At 49.4% G+C, this 24,552-nt stretch overlaps 1 protein-coding gene across 1 annotated transcript in view; it reads left to right on the top strand.

Moving 5' to 3' along the window:
- The first annotated feature begins 4,639 nt into the window (after positions 1 to 4,639).
- Adgrd1 (adhesion G protein-coupled receptor D1) overlaps positions 4,640 to 24,552 on the top strand; it is a 117,974-nt gene continuing 98,061 nt past the window's right edge. The window contains exons 1-4 of the mRNA XM_041648529.1: positions 4,640 to 4,890; positions 4,971 to 5,007; positions 16,608 to 16,691; positions 22,348 to 22,470. Coding sequence (XP_041504463.1) covers positions 4,825 to 4,890; positions 4,971 to 5,007; positions 16,608 to 16,691; positions 22,348 to 22,470 — 310 coding nt within the window. The 5' untranslated portion in view covers positions 4,640 to 4,824. The remainder of the gene's footprint in view (positions 4,891 to 4,970; positions 5,008 to 16,607; positions 16,692 to 22,347; positions 22,471 to 24,552) is intronic.

Raw genomic sequence — 24,552 nt, 5'->3', positions numbered from 1 at the left:
AGAGAAGCGCTCCACAGATGCATTACACACATACCCCAGCCCCAGCAGCCCACACACAAGTTTGTGTCTCAGGAATGTCTGTCTGTCTGTCTTGAGTTTCGTATTTTCCATAGGTTGTTTTGTTTATTAACTCGTTTGTTTTTCATAGACTATTCTTCCCTCCATCAGCCACCCAGAGCTAACGCTTCCACGTCATTTCCCTTACGACTCCACCCCTCAGTCTGTCTAGGTCTGCCTGTTCTGTTCCTGCCTGTGCATGGCATGTATGCTTTGTGTAGCAGAAGCCGCTGTTCTGTCTGCCCATCTGTAGGGAGTGTGTGTACTGAATCACGCAAGCCAGCTGCCCCACACGGCTGAGATGGCTGGTGGAAGGCCCGTGACAGGGCATGGGAGGTGCACTTGAGGGTATAAAACTCACCAAAGAAACTCATCCACTGAGTTCCTCGGCCGTTCCAGACTGACCCCTGCAGGACCTCTGTCCTGCCCAGGCTGGCCCTTGTGTAATTCGCTCAGGCCCTGTCACCAACGAGCTCCCCCCCACAACTTGCAGCAACCCCATAAACATTTATTGAGTAGAGCCTCATCAAAGCTTAAGGCTCATCTTTTTTTAATATTTAATTAGCATCCACTCAATAAAATCTGATGGAGTTTTACCGAGCCACAACATTTCCCCACATGGATTCGTTTAAGTTAAGTGGGCATGCATCCATTTAAAAGGTACTGTTGGAATATTGGATGCCACACATTGCCCTGTCTCAGAGCGCGCACGGGGCTCTACTGCATGCCCATTTCAGCAGGAAGAGCGTGGCAGCGGCAGCGACTGTAACGGATGCTGGAGATACAATGTGTGTCAGGTGGTGATTTATGTCCATGAAAGAAAAACAATGGGGAAGGGCTGAGAGCCACCTGTCGGGGTGATGCTTGGGTGCCACCCGAGGGAGTGATGGAACGTGGCTCACAAAAGGACTTGGTTATTGGATGGCAAGCCCACATGCCACCTCAGATCTGTGTCCAAAATTCTGCTAAGGGTATAAAGCAACTCACAGACAAACATGGCGTGATTGCTTGGATATGGAGTCTCAGGAAGTCGATTTCATAGGAACGACACAGCCAGTGGAGGCTAGAAGCGGCGAGTCAGAGGAGGGACGTGTTTTGGTCCTGGGTACAAGGACTCAGGAGGCTGGAGGAGGATGCTTTGGTTAGCTATGCACTGACCATGGTAAATAACGCACTGGACTGCAAGATGGCTTAGTGGGTGAAGGTGCTTGCCACTCAGCCTGACAGCCAGAGTTACCTCTCTGGGAGCCACATGGTAGAAGGGGAGAACCGATTCTTTTTTTTTTTTTTCTCAGAATAGGAAAATTTATTACTGTGCTTCCACTGTCAAAATTTAGGATCTTGGTCTTTCCTTCTTGCCTTTGTACAGGGCCAAAAGGGACACGTTGGCTACTTTAACAACCTTAAAGCGGACTCCAGGAATATCACCTACAGCATGACCCTTTCGACCAAATCCAGCAACCAGAACTTCATCGGGGAGAACCGATTCTTACAAGCTGACCTCTGACCTCCACATCAGGCAACACCACACCTTTTGTTTGCCAAGTTAGCTTTGAGAATTTCTCTGCAGTTGAGATTTCAAAGCCAGTTTTGAGAAAACATGGCACAAAAGGGAGGTGTAGGTGTAGGGGAGTCTCTATCCCAGCCTGAGAGCATGCGGAAGTCTAGGGACAGGTGAGTACCCCGTGGGTTGGAGCCTGGCAGCTAGGCTCTGGCAACTGGCAGATGGTCCTGCGGAATGTGTTTTCCATTCGATTTTTGATATTGTCATTGAATCAGGTGTCTCCCTTTATCCAAGGACAAATTCACGCTAAAAGTTACTCTTGGTTTTATTGTCGGCTTTGAAAACAAAGGGCTGTACTCAGCAATGTGTTTAATTCTTAGGTTCAGATGGGGCTGAGGCCCCTCCCTCCACTCTCCCTCTGGAGGAGGGGCTAGAAGATCAAAATGAGAAGTAATTTATAAATCCCCTTTTCCCTACACCACAGGCACCTAGGCACCAAGCTAAAGGTCATTATTACAAACAGCCTGGAGGTCAGAGTCCAATTTCTCTGGCTCTGGGAGGAGGGCTATCTGCAGAGCCATCTGGAACCTTCCCTAGTGAGGTGACCCGATAGTAAGGGAGGTTGTCAGCACAGGCGGGAGTTAGTGCAATCACCTTGCATTTTGACATCCCTTCTCCCTGCCCCCAGGGGCTGGAAACCCTCTTTCTGTCCTCTTTAGGAAGCTTGCTGGACTCAGGACTCTTAATTCCCATTTAAAGTCAGGGCAATTGAGATGATAATGATAGCTCGATTTTATTGGGTGTTATGTTCCACTTTATCGTAGTAATCGGAACATTTATTGAGTGTGTTACCTCTCTCCCAAGCTCTGTGGTAAGGGCTTAAGGTCCTTATATGTTAGTCTCTGTCTCCTGGACACTCAGTGCTGTCTCCAGTCTGCAGAGGAGGAATTCAGGAGGGAGACAGCTCTGCCCAAGAGCACACAAATGGGGAGAGCTGGGAGGAGGCAGCTGTGTGCCTTGTGGCCATGCTACTGGTCGGACTCTGCAGGGATAGCTATTGTGTGTGTATGTGAGAAACGTGTATGCGTGTGTGTGAGTGTGTCTGCACATTTGGAGCAAGGTGAGCCAAGTCTTGACCTCGGCTAAACTGGAGCACGGTTAACAGAAGTCTGACGCTGATGCAGTTGGGCGCTGAGGTGTGCTAAGGTAGGATTGTATGGTAAAGGAAGGTGTCACACATCAGGGGTGTCCTGAATTCCATAAAGGTGAGCTGAAGGGAAAGCTTGGCTGGCTCTGGATGGGGCATGGGTAGATGTTACCTTTCTTGTGTGGCATAATCACTGTTTTCCCATGCTCGAGCAAGACCCGGATTGTAGTGGCGTTCCCAGTTCGAGCCACACCCGTACATACTAATACTGATAGAGATTTTTGAGGGTGCCAATGAGAATGAGCCTGCAATGTACGCATATTCACCGTGGTACCGAGACTCACCCAGTCACACACACCCATCCACAGCTACACTTTTTTATCTTTATTTTTTTAAGTATATTTTTGGTTTTTCGAGACAAGGTTTCTCTGTGTAACCATCCTAGCAGTCCTGGAACCAGATTTTGTAGACCAGGCAGGCTTCGAGCTTACAGAGATCCACCTGCCTCTGCTTTCCGAGTGCTGGGATTAAAGGCGTGTGCCACCACCGCCCGGCTTACACTTGTCTCTTAAAGGTTTATAATTTTTATTTCTGTGTTATGTGTGTGAGGCTACATGAGTTTATGGGTATCTTTTGGGTATAGTAGGCCAGAGAGGTTGTTAGATCTCCTAGAACTGGAGTTACAGACGGTTGTGAGTCACCTGATGTCCTCTGCGATAGCAGTAAGTGCTTTTCAATCACGGAGACAACTCTCTTGCTCCATATTCTTCTCAACGCTAGCGAGGCTTTGAGGGTGCGGCTGAGACTATGCCCTGATGATGTACACCCTCACACCAGCACACACATACTGAGTTACACTCACACCCACATACACTCCCTCACATCCGTCCACACCCACACCCACGCATACCTTGCATGCCCACACGGCCACACTCATACACCTCCGCAGAATACACACACATCACATGCATACATTCTCACCCCTCCCGCATCTCCACACTCATACACACACACACACACACACACACACACACACACACACACTTGTACACACCCACACTTGAAAGCACACGGTGACTAGGAAAGTCTTGAGCCATTGGTATCTTATCATGCATAGGCTTGCCCTCACCCATACCCCACACATATTTCTGCCACCTGTATCTCCCTACGTTCACACCCACACACACTTGCTCGCACCTACCTACGCGCAGTCACACTCCTCCACTTTTACCCCTCTCTTCATTCTTCACTTACGCCTATTCTTACTTCCCCTACCCATATACACTAGCCCTCAATACCCACTTTCTTGCACCCCCAATACTCTGACACATACGTTTACACGCACGTACCTACACACACACTTTCTCACCCCGAATACTGACACTTTCAACACCACCCTCACACACATTCTCACTCTCACAACCTCCCCAACACTCGCACCCCCATTCACACTCTCATCACCCCCCCCCCCCCCCATGTACAGCCCAGGCTTGCCGTCCCGGGAAGGGCTTAGCAGTTCCTAGCAGACTGGTGTTAGGACCCAGGAAAAGCCAGAGTGGGACGGATATAAATAGAGGAGAACAAAGTTTGAGGCCCACTGACATCACTCTGGCTCTCCACCCAAAGCCACGGGCTGGACTCTGGGCCAACGAGGTGTGGCGGAGCTCAGCTGCAGAGGGAGGCAGCGCAGACATCGCTGAGCTCCAAGCTGCGAGCTGAGCTCTGAGCTCTGGATTGAGACAGGAGGCAAGTGCCGGCCAGTCTCCGGCCCAGGACACAGACTCCTGAGCCCTGGCCTGTCCAGCAACAGCAGCAGCAGCAGCAGCAGCAGCAGCAGCAGCAGCAGCAGCAGCAGCAGCAGCAGCAGCAGCCAGGACCTTGGGGATGCTGGTAGAACCAAGGAGGAGTGCATACTCAACCCGGAGCTGCATCCAGACTCTGGGTCCCTGAAGACTCCAGTTTGGAGAGGAGAATCTTCCCAACTGAGCTCAGGCATAAACTTTAGGGGACAGACTTTGTGGCTAGAGACCTGTGATGAAGATGCCCTTGTCCTCAGGAAGTTGGAGGTAGAGAGGTTCCCGGCAGGCTGTGGGAGACCCACTGCCTGGTTCCCACTATGAGGGACCTGCCAGCACTGTCTTGCCGCTGGGCCTGGCTACTCTGGTCCTTCAGCAGCTTTCAGGTAATGCCCCCTCTGCCCAGGCAGCTGGGATGCGTCTGTGAAGGCTGTTCCCGCACTTACCCTGTGACCTTTCCTTACAGATGTGCGGAACCCAGCCCAGATCCCAGGAGCACCCAGGTAAGATCCCTTCCTGCTCCGATGATTGTATGCTTTGCTCCTTGCCTTTGGGGTATGCCACAAACCATTAGTCGAAGCCCCAGAAAATACATTCTGCCCTTTGAGACAACAACTCTGGTGTGACCAGCGCCTTCAGGCTTCTGGTGAGGAAGCTGGCCTCTGTCCCAGCTGCCTCTTGATCCAGGTTAGGTGTTGTCTTCTAATTAAGGAGACATATTAGGCAGACTCTTAATTAAAAGAGCCTTTTGCTCTTTCTTGTGCCTACGTAGATCACTACCATGGGAACTCTCCCTGGTGCCTCCAACCTCATGGTGCTGTGGACTGTCCCTTCCAAGGGTCCTGGCCACCACGATGTGGTGCCTTCCATTTGTGCTGGACATGCACAGCGAGGGTGTGTGTGTGGGGACCAGAACACTTACCTTCGGCTATTGTAACTCCCCCTTTTAGACGTACAAGGTGACACTTGTTTAGAAGTCCAAATCACAGCCCTGTTACAGATAGGAGGCTTGCCACATCTGCAGTGGGGGCGAATAGGAAGAGGCTTCCAGCCTGCTTGCGGTAGGTCCTCTGGGACTGGGGTTCTCGTTGAAGGTTAGAGCCAAAGAACAAGCATGTCTGACCCATTGCTGGGAAAGCCTGGTGGGTCACGGCGAAGAAGCCTGTGACTCAGCTCAGAGACACTGGGGTTCCCAGCAGAACTGATCAACCGAATCAGCCTGTCTCTTAACAGGGGCCCTGCCCAGCCAGTGCTCACAAGCCAACACGGTAGCCATGGTGAAGTGCAGCAGAGAGGATGAGGCTCTGGAGAACATACTGAAACTGTTTTAGGGAAAGATCTCCCTTCCTTCTGATATGGGGGTGCTGCTTATACCAAAAGGCATCTTCAGTCAGTCAGACCCAGAACTGTGCGGATTGCTGGTCTGAGGAGAGAAAACATCAAGGGCCATTTGCGGAATTTGTCCTTTGGCTGAGTTTCTGCCCACATGTCTGTACACACGCATACATGTCTGCACATATTTACATGTCCACTCCACACATGAACTAGCATCCTGGACCCTGAACTTCAGTGATGCCAATTCAGCTTTGTTCTGTGTAGATGCCTCGCACCTGACCTGATGTTGGGGAGAACAAAGTTTCTCCTGGTAGAGCACCCTCAATAACGGCCGAGGGTTCCCGGAGCCTAGGCCAGGGATCCTAGGTGCCTCTCAAAGTCCCAGACTAAGCTGAGAGGGATTCCTTCTTGTTTCCACTCCCATCCTTAGTAGCTCCTTTGTCCTTCTTCCTTCTGCTTCCACTGACCACAGGGCACAGCCAAGAGATGGTCTTCCCCCTCTCCCCTCCTTTCTTTCTGCCTCCCCGCTCATCTTTTCTCTTTTCCAGTTTTCCTCCTTCCTTTCCTCTCCTCTGTTTCTGTTCCTTGTTTCTTTCATCCTCTCCACTCTACTTCCTCACCCCACCCCCCAACTTATTTACATCTTTTCTTACATTTTGGACTTAGTCTATTATTTTTTTTAAAAATAATATCCAGACTTCTCTGCAAGACCTCTTTGGATTTCCCCTCCTATCTCCAAAGCCCAAGAAGCCCCAAAGGAGACTTTAGGAAAACCTGACCCTTGACAGGCTCCCCGACCATGAGAGCCCCAGATGGGCACAGGGTTGACGCATAAGCCAAGGGACTGCCCAGACACAAAGAGTGAGAGTCAGGGTTGGATGTCACTTGCCAAGGATGGGAGTGTCCTTGGGATTGCCCAAAGCAGCTTAAGAAGCACACAGAGCTGGCTCCCACCTGGGCACATGCACCTGCACAGCTGCCAGTCAATGGCAAGCCTGTAGCTGGAGTGGTTAGTTCAAGCTCACAGGAATGAGAGGACGCCATCTGGAGGGAGTTAGGGGAACTTACACCTAGTGGGGGGTCACCTAGGAGTGACACAGAAAACTCGCGATAAGCTGTTATCCTTCATTGCTTCCTTCCGGCTCCATCCCTGTCCATATGCACAAGGCAGGACTCAGAAAACAGCCACCAACCATCTTCCGTGCCTTGTCTGTGTAAAGACAGTGCTGATATCCTGTAAACAGGGTCCCAGCTGAGGCCACCTGCATTTTCAGCTCCCCGTGTTTAGGTGTCTACCCTGACCCAGGTCACCAGGTATCTACCATGTGAGTGATCGCTTAGTTTTAGAAATCTCAAAGATGGTACGAGATCCTTTGGGGTGCCACCACCTTCCGAGTCTCCCTGTGACTGTGACCGTGAGCTGTTATTGACGCCGAATTCTAAGAGCTGTAGTTAGAGCCCATGTAGCTCCAAGTTCCCACTTGAGAGGGAAGCCAGAAGTGGAAGGGGGACTCCGGAGAGGGGACTCACCCCCACACTCATCTGAGACACTCTCACATACACCCCAGGTCCTGGTTCATAACCCTCTGTTCCCCAGGGTGACCTAGGAAGCGCTGAGATTGGTCGATCCAAACCCATAAATGGCATTCATCAAGATTGCCGGCCACTTTGTCAAAGTTTATAAACATGTCCTTTTATAGATGGTGTTTGCAACGAGGGACTGGAAACTTGAGAAAAATAGCAAGCTGCGTCGTTACCTAGTTTCCTTCCTGGCCGTGGGGACTGCCGATTCCAGGACAGCCCCAGACTTCACAGCTCTGCTTGGCATACAAAACAGACAACGACAGCTGTTATTTATGAAGTAGCTTACGAAGGACTTCTGTAACCACCGGGTCACAGCAGAAATATCATTCTCCATCTTTGCTGGGCCAGCCAAAAAATAATATATAAGCCAGGTGGTGGTGGTGCACTTCTTTAATCCCAGCACGCAGGGAGGCAGAGGCAGGTGCATCTCAATGTGAGTTCGAGGCCAGACTGGTCTACAGAGTGAGTTCCAGGACAGGCAGCAACACACAGAGAAAATGCTGTCTTGAAATGAAACAAAAATATATAAATAAGTATATGTATTCACAATGGAGTTGTTAAAAGAGAATTTTATGTGCATGCATGCTTTACCTACATGTATGTCTGTGCACCATATGGATGTCCTATGCGCGTGAAAGTTAGAAAAGGACATCAGCTCCCCTGAGACTGGAGTTATACATGGTTGTGAACTGCCATGTGGGTGCGGAGAATCAAACCCATGTCCTTTTGCAAGAGCAGGCAGAGCTTTAACCACTGAGCCATCTCTCCTGCCCCATAATAAAATTTTTAAAAACAATGTTTATTCCATATCAAAAACATGGAAACATAGCAAGTAGAGATTTTTCTAGAAGATGCTAAATTTATAAATATATTTTATGCATATAATTATATTCTGTGGTCATTCTATGTTTATGTTTAATTATATCTGTCAAGTTGTTTTTATACCCTATCATTCATTCTACCTATATAGTTATGTTTTTAATTACTAACATTTAAAACGGGAGGCTGCAAATGCAGAAACCTGAATTTCACACACACATGCACGCATACACACAGAAAGGCTGTAATTTGATGCAGCAGACACATGATACAGAAGAGATGGACCCCCCTCCCTCTACCACCTTCAAAGATCAAGATGATGAGGCAGACAAAAGACCATAACTAAAACATGGTCGTGGGGCATCACGCTGAGAAAACAGAGCAAGATGCGCTGGAATCAGGAAGTTTTGCAAGAGGGAATGGAGACCCAGATTAGAAAGAGGTAGCTATGAAAAACACGGGGAACAGCATTGCAGACCGTCGAGATAGCAGGCAACCTTCTTCAGTAAAAAGAGCTTTGGTGTCTAAGGCCATCTACAGAGAGAGACCAACTTTTCCACCGCAGAGAGGCTTCTGTAGTGTTTTGGTAGCAGAGCCCAAAGGAACATTCCCAAAGGGAGCCAGCCAGATAAGACGTGGAGGATTTGAGTGTTGACACTCAGTTCTCTCTCTTTCTCTCTCTCTCCCTCCCTCCCAACTCCTCAAAGCAAACTGATATTAGATCAGTGGAACATTAGATATGCGTGAAAAATGAATTCTGAAGAACTGGCTTATGGTTATGCTGTAGACTAAAACCTCTCTCCCACTTCTTCCTTCTTTCTGTTCTCTCACCCCCTCCTTACTCCCGTCTCCAACTTTTTTCTCGGTCATCTTCCCCCGTCTTTTGTCTTTGTTTCTCTTTCGTTCTCTTCTCCCTTCCTCCTTCCCCGTCCTTCTCATTTCTCTGCCTTTCCCACGCCATTATTTTCAGCCCTCGAGGCTGTTTGCTCCCTGAGACCGGCCTGCCATCCCTGTGGGAGTCTGAGGCGGCCATGTGACTAACTGTGACAGGCTTTTCACCTTCGCGGTTTGAAAACAGCCATATATTATCCTTTTCCATAAAAGATCGAGGTTGTCTTGCTCTTACGAAACTTCGAGGACTGTGTGGGTGATCTGACCCTGTTGGGAGTTCAAGGAGCCTATGGGTTGGGTCTAGCCCATCTTATTAACACCAAACGATTTTAATTAAAAAAAAAACTGGCGATATTAGCATCGGCAAAAAATTTCAAAATCCAATTTAAAACATCTGTATTTCTGACATCTTTTAAAAGCAGGCACCTTGAGTCAGCACAATTAGTAAACGCCTATCATGCCAGCACTCAGAGGCAGAAAGATTCTGAGTTCACAGTCAGCCTGGTCCACAAAGGACCTTGCCTTAAAAAAATAAACAAAAACGAGCTGGGCGGTGGTGGCGCATGTCTTTAATCCCAGTGCTCGGGAGGCAGAGGCAGGCGGATCTCTGTGAGTTCGAGGCCAGCCTGGTCTACAGAGCGAGTTCAAAGACTGTCTTCATAACTAACTGAGAAACCCTGTCTCGAAAAACCAAAATTAAATAAATATAAATGAAAAATAAGCAAAAATAGATGAGGTAGTTCATGGCTGGGAAGAAATAATTATCATACTGTCAGCATTTCTTAGCTGCCTGCAGTTTGCCATTTAGGGTTGGGGCCCTGTGATAGCCCCCTTTCACACTGGCATAACTATTGTTGGCTCTGTTCGGGTCTTGTTTATGCAGCCATACTGTTGAAGAATCATGGTGAAGGCTGCCTCGTTATTTCTAGGGCATATAGTTTCACAGCAGATTTTCTGGTCCTCTGGCCCTTGGAAACCCCTACCCTTGCCTTCTGAGATGCTCCCTGATGTTCCTTGCCGGAGTTGTATCGTAGATACACCAACTGGGCCTGGGTACCCGTGATCGCTTGCTCTATGTTCTATGGATTTTGACTAATTGGGGGTGATCTGTAATGGTCTCAAAGAGAAGTTTCTTTAAAGAGTGCTGAGATTTACACTTTATCGAATACAAAGTGGGAGACCTGGTAATCCCAGGTGAACCTTCCCACAGTGTGACATCGGTCTAGTCTAGGACCTGAGAGGCTGGCTGCCCTCCCCTGCTTTTGCTTTCCTGCTCCAAGGTGGGCCACGGCTCCGTGTAGGCTGCTCTAGCTCCTGTGTCCAGTCATCCCGCTCGTTAACCACCTAGAATGCCGTTTTTCTGGGGCTCACCTGCCCCCACCCTCCTTCCTTTTAAGCAGCCTTGTCCCCTGACTTTGTACGTGTAGGAGATTCATGCTGTAGTCAGAGGACAAGGGGAGCGGCGTGGGTGCTTTGTCCTGCCTTGGGGTTCATGCCAACGCAATGGTGACAAACGTGCTCATCTCAAATCTCCCATCCCATCTCCTTTGCATGGGCTTGTTTTGGGGTAACTCCACACCTTCACTGGTCAGTCTTTCTGCCCAGAACCGGCTGTAGCCTTGTTCACTAGAGATGGCAGGAAGGACACTGTGTCTGCGTGGCTTAGTGGCAGAGGTGGATTCTGAAGACCAATAGATGTTCTTTCTGTTTCTGATTTTTTTTCCCACATGAATTGAATAACAAGCCCTGGAGGGTTTTTAAAACCAAATATCTTCAGCTTCTGGGGTTAAAAAAAAAAATCGACGTTGAAAACGAAAGCTTTGGATTTTTAAGCCTTTCTGAGTCCAGCCTTTCCCAGCTGGAGACTGCCCGGCACTGTTTCCTGGCTGCCTGCAGGATTAGGCCTTGATTAATTTCCTAAGGCCCCAGTGGAGGACTTTTTCTGTTTTTGGCTTGCATTTGGGAGTTGTGTGGGAACACAAAAGGGACAGGGGAAAACCGTGAAGGTTAATGTTTCCAATTCAACAGTATTCAGAACCATCCAGGAGGCAAATCTCTGGGCATGCGTGTGGAGAATTCTTTAGATTGAATTGATTGAGGTAGGAAAACTCACTGTTGTAGTTTGATTGCCCTGGCTGTGATGAAACACTTTCACCGAAAGCAACGGTGAGGGGAGAAGGGGTTTATCTGGCGTAACCAAATAAACTGTGTCTCTAATTATATATTCATCTATAGAAGATTATAAACACAGATAAAATCATTTAACTGTGACTCCCAGGTCGCAGTCCCTCACTGAGGGAAGTCAGGGCAGGGACTGAAGGAGAAATCGTGGAGGACCCCGGTTTGTTCTTTGCCTCAGGCTCAGTTATCTTTCTTAGACAACCTAGTGAATGCTGCTACCCACAGTGAGCTGGGCCCTCCTATATAAATTAGCCATTAAGATATGTCCCCGCCCCCCGGACCTGCCCAATCTGATCTAAACAATTCATCCGTTGAGGCTTTTCTCTCAGAGGACTCCAGGCTGTGTCAAGTTGATAGAGCTAACTGGAACACCACCTATAAATGTAGACAGTGCCATCCTATGGCTAGGGATCCTACACGACCCGGAAGGAGAAAGCGAGCTGAGAGCCAGCGTCCGTTCACTTCTCGCGGCTTTCTGACTGTGGCCGAGCTGCTCCTGCTCCGCCATGATGAACTGTGAGCCTGCAGAAAATCCTTCCTGGAGTTGCTTCCCACCGGACATTTTATCACAGCAGCGTGTAAAGTAGTGAAGACCCAAACTGGCACACAGAGCCAGCAATGTGAGGTTCAAGAGATGAGGTGTGAAATGTACTTTAGCTGTCATCTAGGATTATCATGTCAACGCTGCCCCAAGACGACGCCCACCCCCACCCCGCACCCCCAATTTTGAAGGTGGGACTTAGCAGTGTTTTGCCAAGGAAAGCAGGTCAGAGGCTTGGAAAGCAGGACTACTAGCAATGTGACTCTTCCTTCTCTTTTCTTCTTCTTCTTCTTTCTTTCTTTCTTTCTTTCTTTCTTTCTTTCGTTCTTTCTTTTTCTCTTTCTTTCTCCCTTCCTTCCTTTCTTTCTTTCTTTCTTTCTTTCTCCCTTCCTTCCTTTCTTTCTTTCTTTCTTTTTTTTTTGTGTGTGTGGGACAACGTCTCTTTACATAGCCCCGTCTGTCCTGGAACTCACTATATAGACCAAGCTGGCCTCAAACTCACAGAGATCCACCTACCTCTGCCTCTCGAGTGCTGGAATTGAAGGTTGTGTGCCACAATGCCTGGTTATCACTTTGATATATATATTTAAAATTTATTCATTTTAGTTTTTTTTTGAGACATTCTTACTCCGTAGACTAGGCTGACCTTGAATTTATTGTCTCCTCAACTCACCTTCCCTAGCGCCGGAATTGAAGATTTGAAGATCTGTATTACTGTATTTGGTTAAATTATTTTTATTACTTATTATTTTAATCAGCTTTTCTTTTACACCTATCTATTATATGTGTGTGTGCGCGCATGTCACAGTGTGTGTGCTTGTCACAGTGTGTGTGCTTGTCACAGTGTGTGTTTGTGTGTGTGTGTGCACATCATAGTGTGTGCATGAGGTCAGAGGACAACTTGAAGCAGTTGGTTCTCTCCTTCCACCTTGTGGATCCAGCAGGCGAACTCAGGGTGGCAGACTTGGTGGCACACTTTCTGAGTCCACTCACTGACCCGCCTTATTTTGAACTGGTTCCTAAGAACACAGAACCTGTGTTAAAGTACATACGTCTTCTCTTGGTATGGGCACCCACTGTGAGATCGGAGTAGACTTCCATCTCCACAGACATTTATCACCCTTCACGGTAAAGACGTTCAAACTCCCTTCTTTCAGCTTTTTTTTATTTGTGCTGTTTTTCTGAGACAAGGTTTCAATGCAGCCCATGCTGGCCTCAAACCTGTGAACCTCCTGCCTCAGCTTCCTGAGAATTAGACTGAATTCTGCTAGCCTTTGAGATTCATGGGACATGGCTGCTCTCCGTAGTCAATCTCCCCTGTGCAACAGAGTATCAGAGCTTCCTACCCCTGTCTAGCTACAATGTGTAAGAAATTGTTAAGAGTGTGCATGTGTGTGTGTGTGTGTGTGTGTGTGTGTGTGTGTGTGTTGGAGGAGTCAATTTTCTCCTTTCACCATGGGATCGGGAATTGAGCTTAGATTAACTGGCTTGTCTAGAAAATACTTTTACCCACTGATCTGTCTTGCCAACCTGCCGGGTTTTTTTTGTTTGTCTGGTTTGGTTTAGTTTTTGTTGTTGATTTTGCTTCTCCCTAACAATACCAATTAAAGAACACTGTAAGCCCACTATGGTCTCACACATGGATAATTCGAGTACTTGGGAGGTAGAGGCAGGAGGATGTCAGGTTTGAGGCCAGCTTGGGCTAACAAGTGAGCCCACCCATTGTCAACAAACAAGCAAAACCACAAAACATTACAGGAACCAAGTGTGTGTGTATGTGTGTGTGTGTGTATTTTGCTGGGTCTAGAGCCTAAGGGTTTTCACATGCTAGACAAGTGAGCACACCCATTGTCAACAAACAAACAAAACCATTACAGGAACCAAGTGTGTGTGTGTGTGCGTGTATTTTGCTGGGTCTAGAGCCCAAGGGTTTTCGCACGCTAGACAAGCATTCTACCAGCAAGCTATAGAGCCAGCTCTTCTGAGCACCACTCTGATGTCAACCCATGCATGCCATTCTTCACCGTTTCTTCGGCTGCACACCAGCTCACTGCACATACGCTCTGATTATTGAGTCAGCTCTCCACGGTTGAGCATCCAGGCTGCTCTCTGGTTTTCGACCCTGTGGGAACATTCCACAGAGAATACTTTGTGTACAGGTCTTTGATTGTACATTTGAGAGCCTCCGGAGTTAAATTCCTGGGAGTAGAGTTACACCAGAGAAAAAGTGCCCTTAACCTCTGCATCAACTTAGCCAGATTGTCCTCCGGAAAGGCCAACCTGACACTGACTCCCTCTGAATCTCTGTCAGAACCTATCGGCTTCACACATCTGGCATCTTGGTTGCCATTCCAACAGAAGAAGTCCGGCTGGGAGGGTGAGCTGCTTTATAATGTTTTCCTTTCTTCTTCCTCCAACTGTCTTACTGCTCCTAAGCTTTCTGTTGAGTTCCTCTTCATTGATAGATTTTCTTTCTCTTTCTCCTTCCTTCCTTCCTTCCTCCCTCCCTCTCTCCCTCCCTCCCTCCTTTCCTCCCCCCTCCCTCTTCCTCCCTTCTTCCCCCCTTCTTTCTTTTCTGTCTGAGGATTGAATCCAGGCCTTCACACATATTAGTAGAACATTCTACCACTGAACCATATTCCTAGCCCACAGGAATTTTATTAATATGTTAAATTGAATACATCTAAAAAAAAGAAATTGAGTTTCTGTCATATATACTTCATGAATGTTGCCTTGCGGTTTGATTCGGTTTATTTCCTGCATAGAAATTTTCAAAATCAGCTAAATGTAAAACCTCAGAAAATTTCTATTTATTTATGTATTTATTTGAATCAGGGTCTCATGCAGCAGGTTGACCTAGAACTCACTATATCATGGAGGTTGGCTCTGAACTTCTAATCCTTCTACCTCACAAGAGGGAGGGACGGATACGTTGGAGCTGGGATCATGGAGATGAGGGAGCACTTGTGGGATGATGGAGATGAGGGAGTACTTGCATTGTGATGGAGATGAAGAAGCACTTGTGGGTTGATGGAGATGAGGGAGCACTGGTGGGCTGATGGAGATGAGGGAGCACTGGTGGGCTGATGGAGATGAGGGAGCACTAGTGGGATGATGGAATGAGGGAGCCCTTGTGGGGTGTTGGAGATTAGGGAGCACTGGTGGGGTGATGGAGATGAGGGAGCACTTGTGGGGTGATGGGGATGAGGGAGCACTGGTGGGGTGATGGGGATGAGGGAGCACTGGTGGGGTGATGGGGATGAGGGAGCACTGGTGGGGTGATGGGGATGAGGGAGCACTGGTGGGGTGATGGGGATGAGGGAGCATTGCTGGGGTGATGGAGATAAAGGAGCGCTGGGTAGTTCACTAATGACTACTTCAAAATGTTATTTTTGACGAGCAGAGCGAGTTCCCTAAACCTTAATAGCATATGGGCACAAGGCACAGGTCACTGTGCCTGGCTCACCTGTTTCTTTTTAGACAGGGTCTCCACTATGTAGCCCAGGCTGGCCTTGAACACAGAGGTCCCCTTACCTCTACCTCCCAAACTGAGATTAAAGCCACACTCCATCCCACCCAGCCTCCAGCTCAGCTTTTGTGTTACACTCACACTTGGAACCATCTGAAGTATGAGCTGAGATCTTATGTTTTTCCCAGATGCCTAACTGACTTCAGCACCTGTGGTGAACAAGTCATTGATGCTACTTTTATCACTAGCCAACTGTCTATATGTAGTGGAGCCACTGAACATCTGCCTACACATGTGGTACCCAATGTCCCCTTATTGCAACTTCCAAGCTTTTCCCCAGCTCTGCTCACGACCTCTGCTGTCCCCAGCATCCTCCAGTACTCACCCCACCTGTACCAGGTCTCTTATTTATTCTTGGCTATAGCTATTCTTGTTTACTTTTTTTTTATTTTTATGTTTTGGTGTGAGTGTGTATGTGTGCATGCTCATGTGCATGCAGGCATGCAGGGTCTCAAAGCCTCTCATTGAGCCTGAAGCTCATGTTTTTGCTAACCTGGCAGGTCTATGAGCTCCCAGGATCCCCTAGACTCTGCCTCACCAGCACTGGGATCATACGCATTTACTACCACACCTGGTTTCATGTGAGTCTGGGGACAGAACGCAGGTACTCATGCCTGTGTGGTAAGCAGCTTGTCCTGGAGCTGTCTCCCCGGTCCTCCAGCAGGAATTCTGCTTCTCTTTACAAACAGGGGAAGAATGTGCTATCTTGCAGGTTACTGCTAAAAGACACAGGGGAGTGTTTGTTAAGGGCCTCTGTGATGCCTGACACGACATTGGGGTTATCATCTTCCCCCTGCAAAGTCATTTTAAACCTTGTTTCAGTCTGTGGTCCAATTATTTCAGACGTTGCCTCTAAAGCCACTCCAGGTAATAGTACGATAATGGGCATTTCTACCTTTCCTGACACTAATGGGCAGCTCCTAGCCCTGGACCCACACACGGACGGGGCTTTTGTTTTCTTGAGTTAGGAGGTGTTGTCCCTCCCTATTTGTCCTGCTCTGTCCAATTAGGAAACTAGCCATCGATTTCTAATTTGAAGTGGTGGTTTTTGTTTAACCAGGAATGTGTATTGAATTTCTCTTAATGCCTTTCCAGCTAGATCTGTGGCCATCATGACAATTTCACTCTTTCTCAATCTCCGAGAGCTTGGGTCATACACAGCTCTTATCTTCAGTTCCTTCCTCCCGAATTGTGATTTAAAGTTTTTGGTCCTTTCTCTGCAGGGTTTGCGATCTTGGCTTCTGCTTCTCATTACTGGCCTTTGGAAAATGTGGATGGGATCCTTGAGCTTCAGGACACAACTGGAGGTAGACAAGGGTGGTGAGCATGCCTGCAGTGTGGGATAGCGCCCCCCAGGGGTGTAGGGAGGTGAGAATGCCTGCAGTGTGGGATAGCGCCCCCCAGGGGTGTAGGGAGGTGAGAATGCCTGCAGTGTGGGATAGCGCCCCCCAGGGGTGTAGGGAGGTGAGCATGCCTGCAGTGTGGGATAGCGCCCCCCAGGGGTGTAGGGAGGTGAGAATGCCTGCAGTGTGGGATAGCGCCCCCCAGGGGTGTAGGGAGGTGAGAATGCCTGCAGTGTGGGATAGCGCCCCCCAGGGGTGTAGGGAGGTGAGAATGCCTGCAGTGTGGGATAGCGCCCCCCAGGGGTGTAGGGAGGTGAGAATGCCTGCAGTGTGGGATAGCGCCCCCCAGGGGTGTAGGGAGGTGAGAATGCCTGCAGTGTGGGATAGCGCCCCCCAGGGGTGTAGGGAGGTGAGAATGCCTGCAGTGTGGGATAGCGCCCCCCAGGGGTGTAGGGAGGTGAGAATGCCTGCAGTGTGGGATAGCGCCCCCCAGGGGTGTAGGGAGGTGAGCATGCCTGCAGTGTGGGATAGCGCCCCCCAGGGGTGTAGGGAGGTGAGCATGCCTGCAGTGTGGGATAGCGCCCCCCAGGGGTGTAGGGAGGTGAGCATGCCTGCAGTGTGGGATAGCGCCCCCCAGGGGTGTAGGGAGGTGAGCATGCCTGCAGTGTGGGATAGCGCCCCCCAGGGGTGTAGGGAGGTGAGCATGCCTGCAGTGTGGGATAGCGCCCCCCAGGGGTGTAGGGAGGTGAGCATGCCTGCAGTGTGGGATAGCGCCCCCCAGGGGTGTAGGGAGGTGAGCATGCCTGCAGTGTGGGATAGCGCCCCCCAGGGGTGTAGGGAGGTGAGCATGCCTGCAGTGTGGGATAGCGCCCCCCAGGGGTGTAGGGAGGTGAGCATGCCTGCAGTGTGGGATAGCGCCCCCCAGGGGTGTAGGGAGGTGAGCATGCCTGCAGTGTGGGATAGCGCCCCCCAGGGGTGTAGGGAGGTGAGAATGCCTGCAGTGTGGGATAGCGCCCCCCAGGGGTGTAGGGAGGTGAGCATGCCTGCAGTGTGGGATAGCGCCCCCCAGGGGTGTAGGGAGGTGAGAATGCCTGCAGTGTGGGATAGCGCCCCCCAGGGGTGTAGGGAGGTGAGAATGCCTGCAGTGTGGGGATAGCGCCCTCAGGGGTATAGGGAGGTGAGAATGCCTGCAGTGTGGGATAGCGCCCCCCAGGGACATAGGGAGGTGAGAATGCCTGCAGTATGGGGATAGCGCCCCCCATTGGCACAGGGAGGTGAGAATGCCTGAGTATGGGGATGGGGGGAGGTGGGCATGCCTGCAGTGTGGGGATAGTGCCTCCCAGGAGCTAGAACATCTGGAGAGAGAGAAAGAGTCTCTAGATGCCCCAGGACGCTGTAGGGATGGAGATGAGCAAGCAACTCACGGGCACTGCAAAGTGTTTAATGAGAACATTTATACATTATGATGATAGTAGGGCAGGGCTTCCCAAACCTTCTGCTGTGGAGTGATTCTGGGTAACTTATGGGAGGACAGAGCTGACTTGCCACAGCAAGCCCATGTAGGGATCTTGATGAACAGTCACAGACTCCGTTGTTTTAAGGTCACCGTTTCACAAAGCAAGGTGTCCCCTGTCTACCAAGCAGCTGTCCACACACTGGCCAACATCCCCTAAGATGCTCTTCCTGGTGCTGACTCCGCAGGAGGTGTCAGGGTCTCTGTCTCACTGAGCTCGGACAATGATATTGGAGAAACCCAGGACAGTTGTGAGCATGTCCATTCTAACAAGAACCCCCTTCTTGGAAAGCACTGATTCAGAATAAGTTCTGGAGGTCTTTTACTTTATGTTTATAAACCCATTGCTCCAAGGATGTCAAGTGAGGACACACACACACACACACACACACACACACACACGCACACGCACACGCACACGCTGTTGTTCAGGATAGACACAGGTTCTTGTGCAGTGCATCCAGAGCACTGTTGGTGGGCATGTTGTCCACCTCAGATCCCTGGCGTCTTCCCCATCGATGTGACGCCAGTACAGTGGGAAGCTGTCACAGAAGGTTTTAAAATGTCTCCCTAAAACGCTGGAGTCCAGGGGCGGGCTGAGATAGTTTAGTGAATAAAGACACTTGCTGCCAAGCCTCATGACTTGAGTTCGATTCTCGAGACCTACATGGTAGAAGAATTGAATCCTGAAGATTATCTTCTGATCTCTACTTATGCCTCCTGGCATACATAAGCCCCATTTTCTTAAGTAAAAAAAAAAAGAGTTGACAACATGGGTTAGTGGATAGAGGTGCTTACTCTCAAGACTCAGCCTGAGTTCAGTCTCCAGGACCCATATGATGGAGGGGAGAATACACTTTCCTCAAGTTGTCTTCTGACATCTACAAATATACTGTGTCATATAAGCAGGTGTATGTGTATGGGCACATACAACAGATCAATGTATATTTTAAAAACCAAAATGAAATAAGTGATGTTTAAAATTAAAAAAGTACACATGCATATAGAAAAGATAAATGTATATTTTGAAAACCAAAATAAAATAAATAATATTTTGTTTTAAATTAAAAGTAAACGAAAACAAAAAACCTTTCAAGTCTAGAAGCACCAGCTGGGGTCTTAGAGCTGGTGGCGGGTGTGGCCTCTGCAAAGGACTCGGTCTGACCACGCTGCTCCTCCATCCTTTGTGGGCCCTCCCAGGTGGTAGGGTGCTGGTGGCCCCTGCAGACTGTATGGCAGCCAAAAAAATTTTTCCACTGTGCTGTAGTAAGGGCAACAGCGCCCTGTGCTAGCTGGTGTGTTGGATCAGGGGAAACAGACCATCGGCCTTTGTCATAATTTCAATGTCTTCTCTGGAAGTCTTTATTTTGAAACCCCCGAGAGGCAATCACCTGACCAAGTGGAAGAGCATTGTTGGGGCCCCTAGGGTCCTCATCCCTGGCATTTTCACCCCATCTCCCCATCTTGGCTCACAGCCGCTGATTAAGTCGGTAGCCTACGGTTTTCTGAAGTCCCATAATCACTCAGGCACACCGCAGGAACTGAGTATTTTGACTTCTGGTGAAATTCTCAATGCTTCCATGTCTGTCCCCACACTGTGCGATGTGGCACTGGTATTGCGGCCTCATGTTGGAGTCCCCTCGGCAGTCTGTGCTGCTGAGCAGGTCCCCAGGGTGAGGAGACAAGCTGGGACCTACCAGCACCTCTCAAGGCTGGGGACAGCTGAAAGGCTCTTGGATACCACTTCCTGGATGTGCAACCCTTCTGCCTGCGGCCAAACCCTCTGTTGTCTTGTCTGTTGCCATCTCACGCAGATGTTTGTCTCTAATTTTTCCCCCATATCACAACCATTTCTCCTTCTGTTACCACTGCTTCACAAATGGCTGACTTCAACTCAACATCTCTCAACGACGCATCTGTGTGGGACTGGGGGCCAGCAGATTGAGGCATTTATCTCCTTGATTGTGCCCAAGGCCAGCAGTGGCCCGACTCAGGGGCACATTGGAACTGGTTATGGAGTTTGCTGAAGAAACCTGTGGGCCGAGGAGGAGGAGGAGGAGGAGGGAAGGAGGAACCCTTTCCCTGTGTGTCGGGGTGAGAGATGCGCTGTTTCCATTTGTGTCTCATGTCACTCATGTGTTGTCTTCTCTTTTGTCATTTCACCCAGCGTTGCGAACCCACAACCTCACTGTGCCTCCCTCCCACAATGCTACCTTTGTCTTTACCAATGACTCTGCCTACTCCAACTTCTCTGCGACCGTAGGTGAGCACCGGTGCTGGGTCCTGTCTAATGTGGAGCCCACTGGAGTCAAGGACCGGTTTGATCTGGTTCTGTAGGACTCATTCGGCTGGTAAAGGAGTGGTGGCCAGGTGCAAGTGATGGGCAGCCAGAGAAATGCTGGGAGAAGCCACACCGGCTTCTGGCTTAGGACGTGATGGCCGTGTCTGGAAGGGGTGGAGGTTCTTCCACGCTGCCAGGCTCTTTTGAATCAGTCCCTTGATCTCAGAAGCAAAACCAAACATGGCCCAGATTTTTCTTCAGCAAGGACAGCAGATTCATGCCCCCACCCTTTTTGGAGACAAGGTATATGTAGCCCAGACTGGCCTCAACTTCTCTGTGTAACCAAGGATGAACTTAAAACTCCTGCTTCTCCCCAGGGCTAGGATTCTAGCTGTATCCCATCATGCTTGGAAGAAACTGGAGTTTGGAATATATGGTGTTCTTTGTGGGGTGGGGCTGGGGGAGTCTCACTCTGCCCAGTTCATGGAAAATGCAAGCTGATTTTTAAAAACTCATCTAAAACCTCGTCTCGCAAACATCCCATCAGCATTTCTGCAGCTGTATTCTGAAAACTCTTTAGGAGCCGTTTTTTTTTTTTTAGAAGACACGCCCACTTGAGTCAGCCGATTGTCAGTTAACCCAGAGCCTGTGATTCCCTTGAGCTCAGAGCTGACAGACAGCAGTGACGGTGGCGAGTGTCTGACGGGCACAGAAAGCCTGTTTGGACTGTGTACGCCTCTCTGTCTTTTCTTAGCACATATTCCGATTTCTCGCTCCATTGTGGGCTGTTTGCCATCTCTAAATGATTTTACTAAGCAAGCAGTCTGGTTCTTGGGCCCGTGAAGTCTGGCTCAGCTGTCTGGTGGGTAGTTATCCATTTAGTGAAGTAAGATATAGCCCTCCCATGCCAACCAACAGGATAAGTAGAACCAGAGTTTAAACAACGAGGCCCTTGCGTGGAGGTCCACGTGACAGGGAGGGTTGCATCTAGCCAGTGGTCTGTGTGAGCAGAGTTCCCAGATCCCGAGTGCACACTTGGCCAGTAGCCAGAAGGGTATACCCTCTCACTTTCCTGTTCGTACACAGGTTGGACAGTCTCTGTGCATGCTCATTCTGTTGCATAGGGAGAGCCCATCACCAATAGTTTCTACAGTCTTTGCTTATCTAGCGATAAAGCAGCCATCTTCCTTTTCCTGTGGGACACACCAGCCATGGCACATGCCAAAATAAGGTAGCTGAGTGAGCTGTGTTGGAGACAGGGATTTGTGGCTCTCCGGGATTGGCAGACCCTTCAGCGAACTTCCGAATAGGGCTGTGGTTTCTCCTGGGTCTGGACCTGGCTCTAAAGCTGAGGGATGCCTATACGGAGGACCGGGATGCTTCAGTGAGTACCCACTCCGACCAGAATGCAGCTGTGGCCTCACACTTAAGTAATGAGAGTGCTCCATTCGGAAAGCTCAGCGCGAGGCAGAGTGGGAGGGACTCTGATAGCGGGAGTGTGAGTGGCATTTAGGGTTCGACTGTTGGCAAATATGCCAGTTACAATATTTCTATATTTAAGATATAGGTTATGCTGACCTGACATTAATAGAAGGGTAGTAATTTATTCCCTAACACTGAAACCTATGAATCATTCACACTGTCTCCATCAATAATTAAATATTAGTGAATGTGATTGCTATGCGGGAATACTGGGTGACATTATAAATGCATTATGGAGGAGGATGACACTGGGAACTCATTTGTAAGGTGCTTGTATGTCTGAGAGGTGTGTTTAGTCTTCTGGCGGCGATAGGGTAACTGGCAATGTCCGTTTCCTTTCTTAGATATCATGGAAGGGAAGGTCAACAAAGGTATTTACCTCAAGGAGGAGAAGGGGCTGACATTCCTATACTACGGCAGCTATAAGTCATCCTGTATCAGCAACCCGGCCCAGTGTGGACCTGAGGGTGAGTTGGGGCTGGGGTGTATGCTACCCTGCTAACGGCACATGTGAACAGTGTGTGTGTGTGCGTATGTGCATGTGTCTGCATGTATGTGTGCGTCTTCACTCAGTAAATATACCCATGCTCCAAAGAAGGACACAGGCGTCCTGTTCTATCACTCTCTGCCTTTTCCACTGAGATGGAGTCTCTCATTGACCCTGGAGCTAGGCTGATGTCCCTAACAATCCTCTTGAAATCCCCACCATAGCATTGGGGTTATAGGTAAGCATTGCCATACTTTGCTTTCCTTTTTTATTTTTTTTTATTTTTCGAGACAGGGTTTCTCTGTAGCTTTTTGGTTCCTGTCCTGGAACTAGCTCTTGTAGACCAGGCTGGCCTCGAACTCACAGAGATCCACCTGCCTCTGCCTCCCAAGTGCTGGGATTAAAGGCGTGCACCACCACCGCCCGGCTTTGGCTTTTCTTTTTGTCTGTGGGTTCTAGACATCTGAACTCGGGTCCTTATGCTTGTGCAGTGAGCATCATTCCCTCCTGAATCACACCTCCAGCCTAAGAGAACAGGCTTCTTATCAACCGCAATGTGTGCAAAATGTCAGATGCAATGTGGAGAGAGGGAGGGGGAAGGGATGCAGCCACTCGAATTCGGTCTCCGGTCCTGGAGACTGAAATTTAGGATGTCGCCCTCCTGAGCCAGGAGGTCAAAATACTGAACCTTGCAGAGGACTGGGGAACATCTTGCTTTAGAACACGGCCGCAGAGATGGATGTCACTCCAGCTGGGATGGGGCCCGGCACTTGTGGGAAGGAAATTGATGGCTCTCACAGTGTTATTTCTGGATCTGGGATGTTGATGACAGGTTAGGCCTGGCAGAGCAGGGTGTGCCTGTTAACCCCCAAACTGGGCTCACTTCTTATATGTTCACTGAGGGTGGTTGGATGGTGGCTGGGCCTCTTCCAACCCATGACCTCTGGCTGGAACTCATGACAGGTGTGTCAAAGAGAAGGCAGATCCCACTTGTTCCCCTTGGAGTCTGGGCCATGTTTGAATCCTTTGGGGACATCACCCTCTGCCATCCAAGACAACTTCATGTCCTTTTCCTCCTGTTCTTCTCACAACCTATTCATCCAGTTAGTGCTGCCTACAAGGGCATGGGTGTGGAGCCGTCCACCAGAGGATGGGGAACCTGCCAGCGGCCACAGTTCTGAAGAAAACCGATTCCTCCACCAGCAGTCACCAACTGTCAATCGTGCCTGAGAGTGGGACCTCATGAGCCTGTCCCCAGTTCATGTCGGAATGTTGACTGACTTGACATTGACAGTGACCACAGCTGGTGTGAGCTTGTGACAGCGACAGCCACGTCGTGTCCGGAAGACAGCCTTTCACAGCACCTCTCCCCGGCCTCCAGCTCTTACATTCTCTCTGTTCTGTGATGGTCCCCATGCCTTGGAAGCGTTGACACAGACGTTCCGTTTAGGAATGATCACTCAGTAATCACATATTCTCAACGCTCTGAACAGTTACGAATCTCGACATGAGCCTCTGCCCTCTGTGAAAGGAAGCTTCTCTGACCAAGGTTGACAGATGCACTGATCCATGGGTCTAAAGAGAAATATTTAGAAGGTGGCCACATGTCCATTTATCAAAGCAGCAATAGTAGATTTCCCACGAAAGTCTATGGCCTCTTCAACTACATACTGTTGACCAAGTTTACAGTACCAGGCATGGCCTTCTTCCCGGGAACAGGTCTCCAATCCCATTAGAAGGTGGTTGGTTACTTCATGACAGTCACGCCAATAGTATGACAGTGGGCATATCTTGCCCGGCAGGTCGGTATTTTATCACGCAGGATTCAGCCATGCATGAAATCAAGGATGACTTTGCTTTCCCAGTGGGCTGCGCAATGCTTTCCGGCGCTGTGAAAGCTAACCAGGAAATAAGCGCGTGGGTCAGTCCTAGCTTGATTTCCCTCCATCCCGCCACCAGAGCCTGTGGTGTCTTCGGCTCTGTGGTAGGGAACCATGAACAATGGCAGGAGCCTGTGTTGTTACAGGAGTCTCTGGACTTCAGGAATCTCTCTGACCAAGAA

The sequence above is a fragment of the Microtus oregoni genome, unplaced genomic scaffold (genome assembly GCF_018167655.1).
Source record: "Microtus oregoni isolate MIOR12 unplaced genomic scaffold, Mior012 000003F_ref0000135, whole genome shotgun sequence".
Taxonomy (NCBI): Eukaryota; Metazoa; Chordata; class Mammalia; order Rodentia; family Cricetidae; genus Microtus; species Microtus oregoni.
Note: the sequence above shows the minus strand (reverse complement) of the source record. Positions and strands in the feature narration are given on the sequence as shown.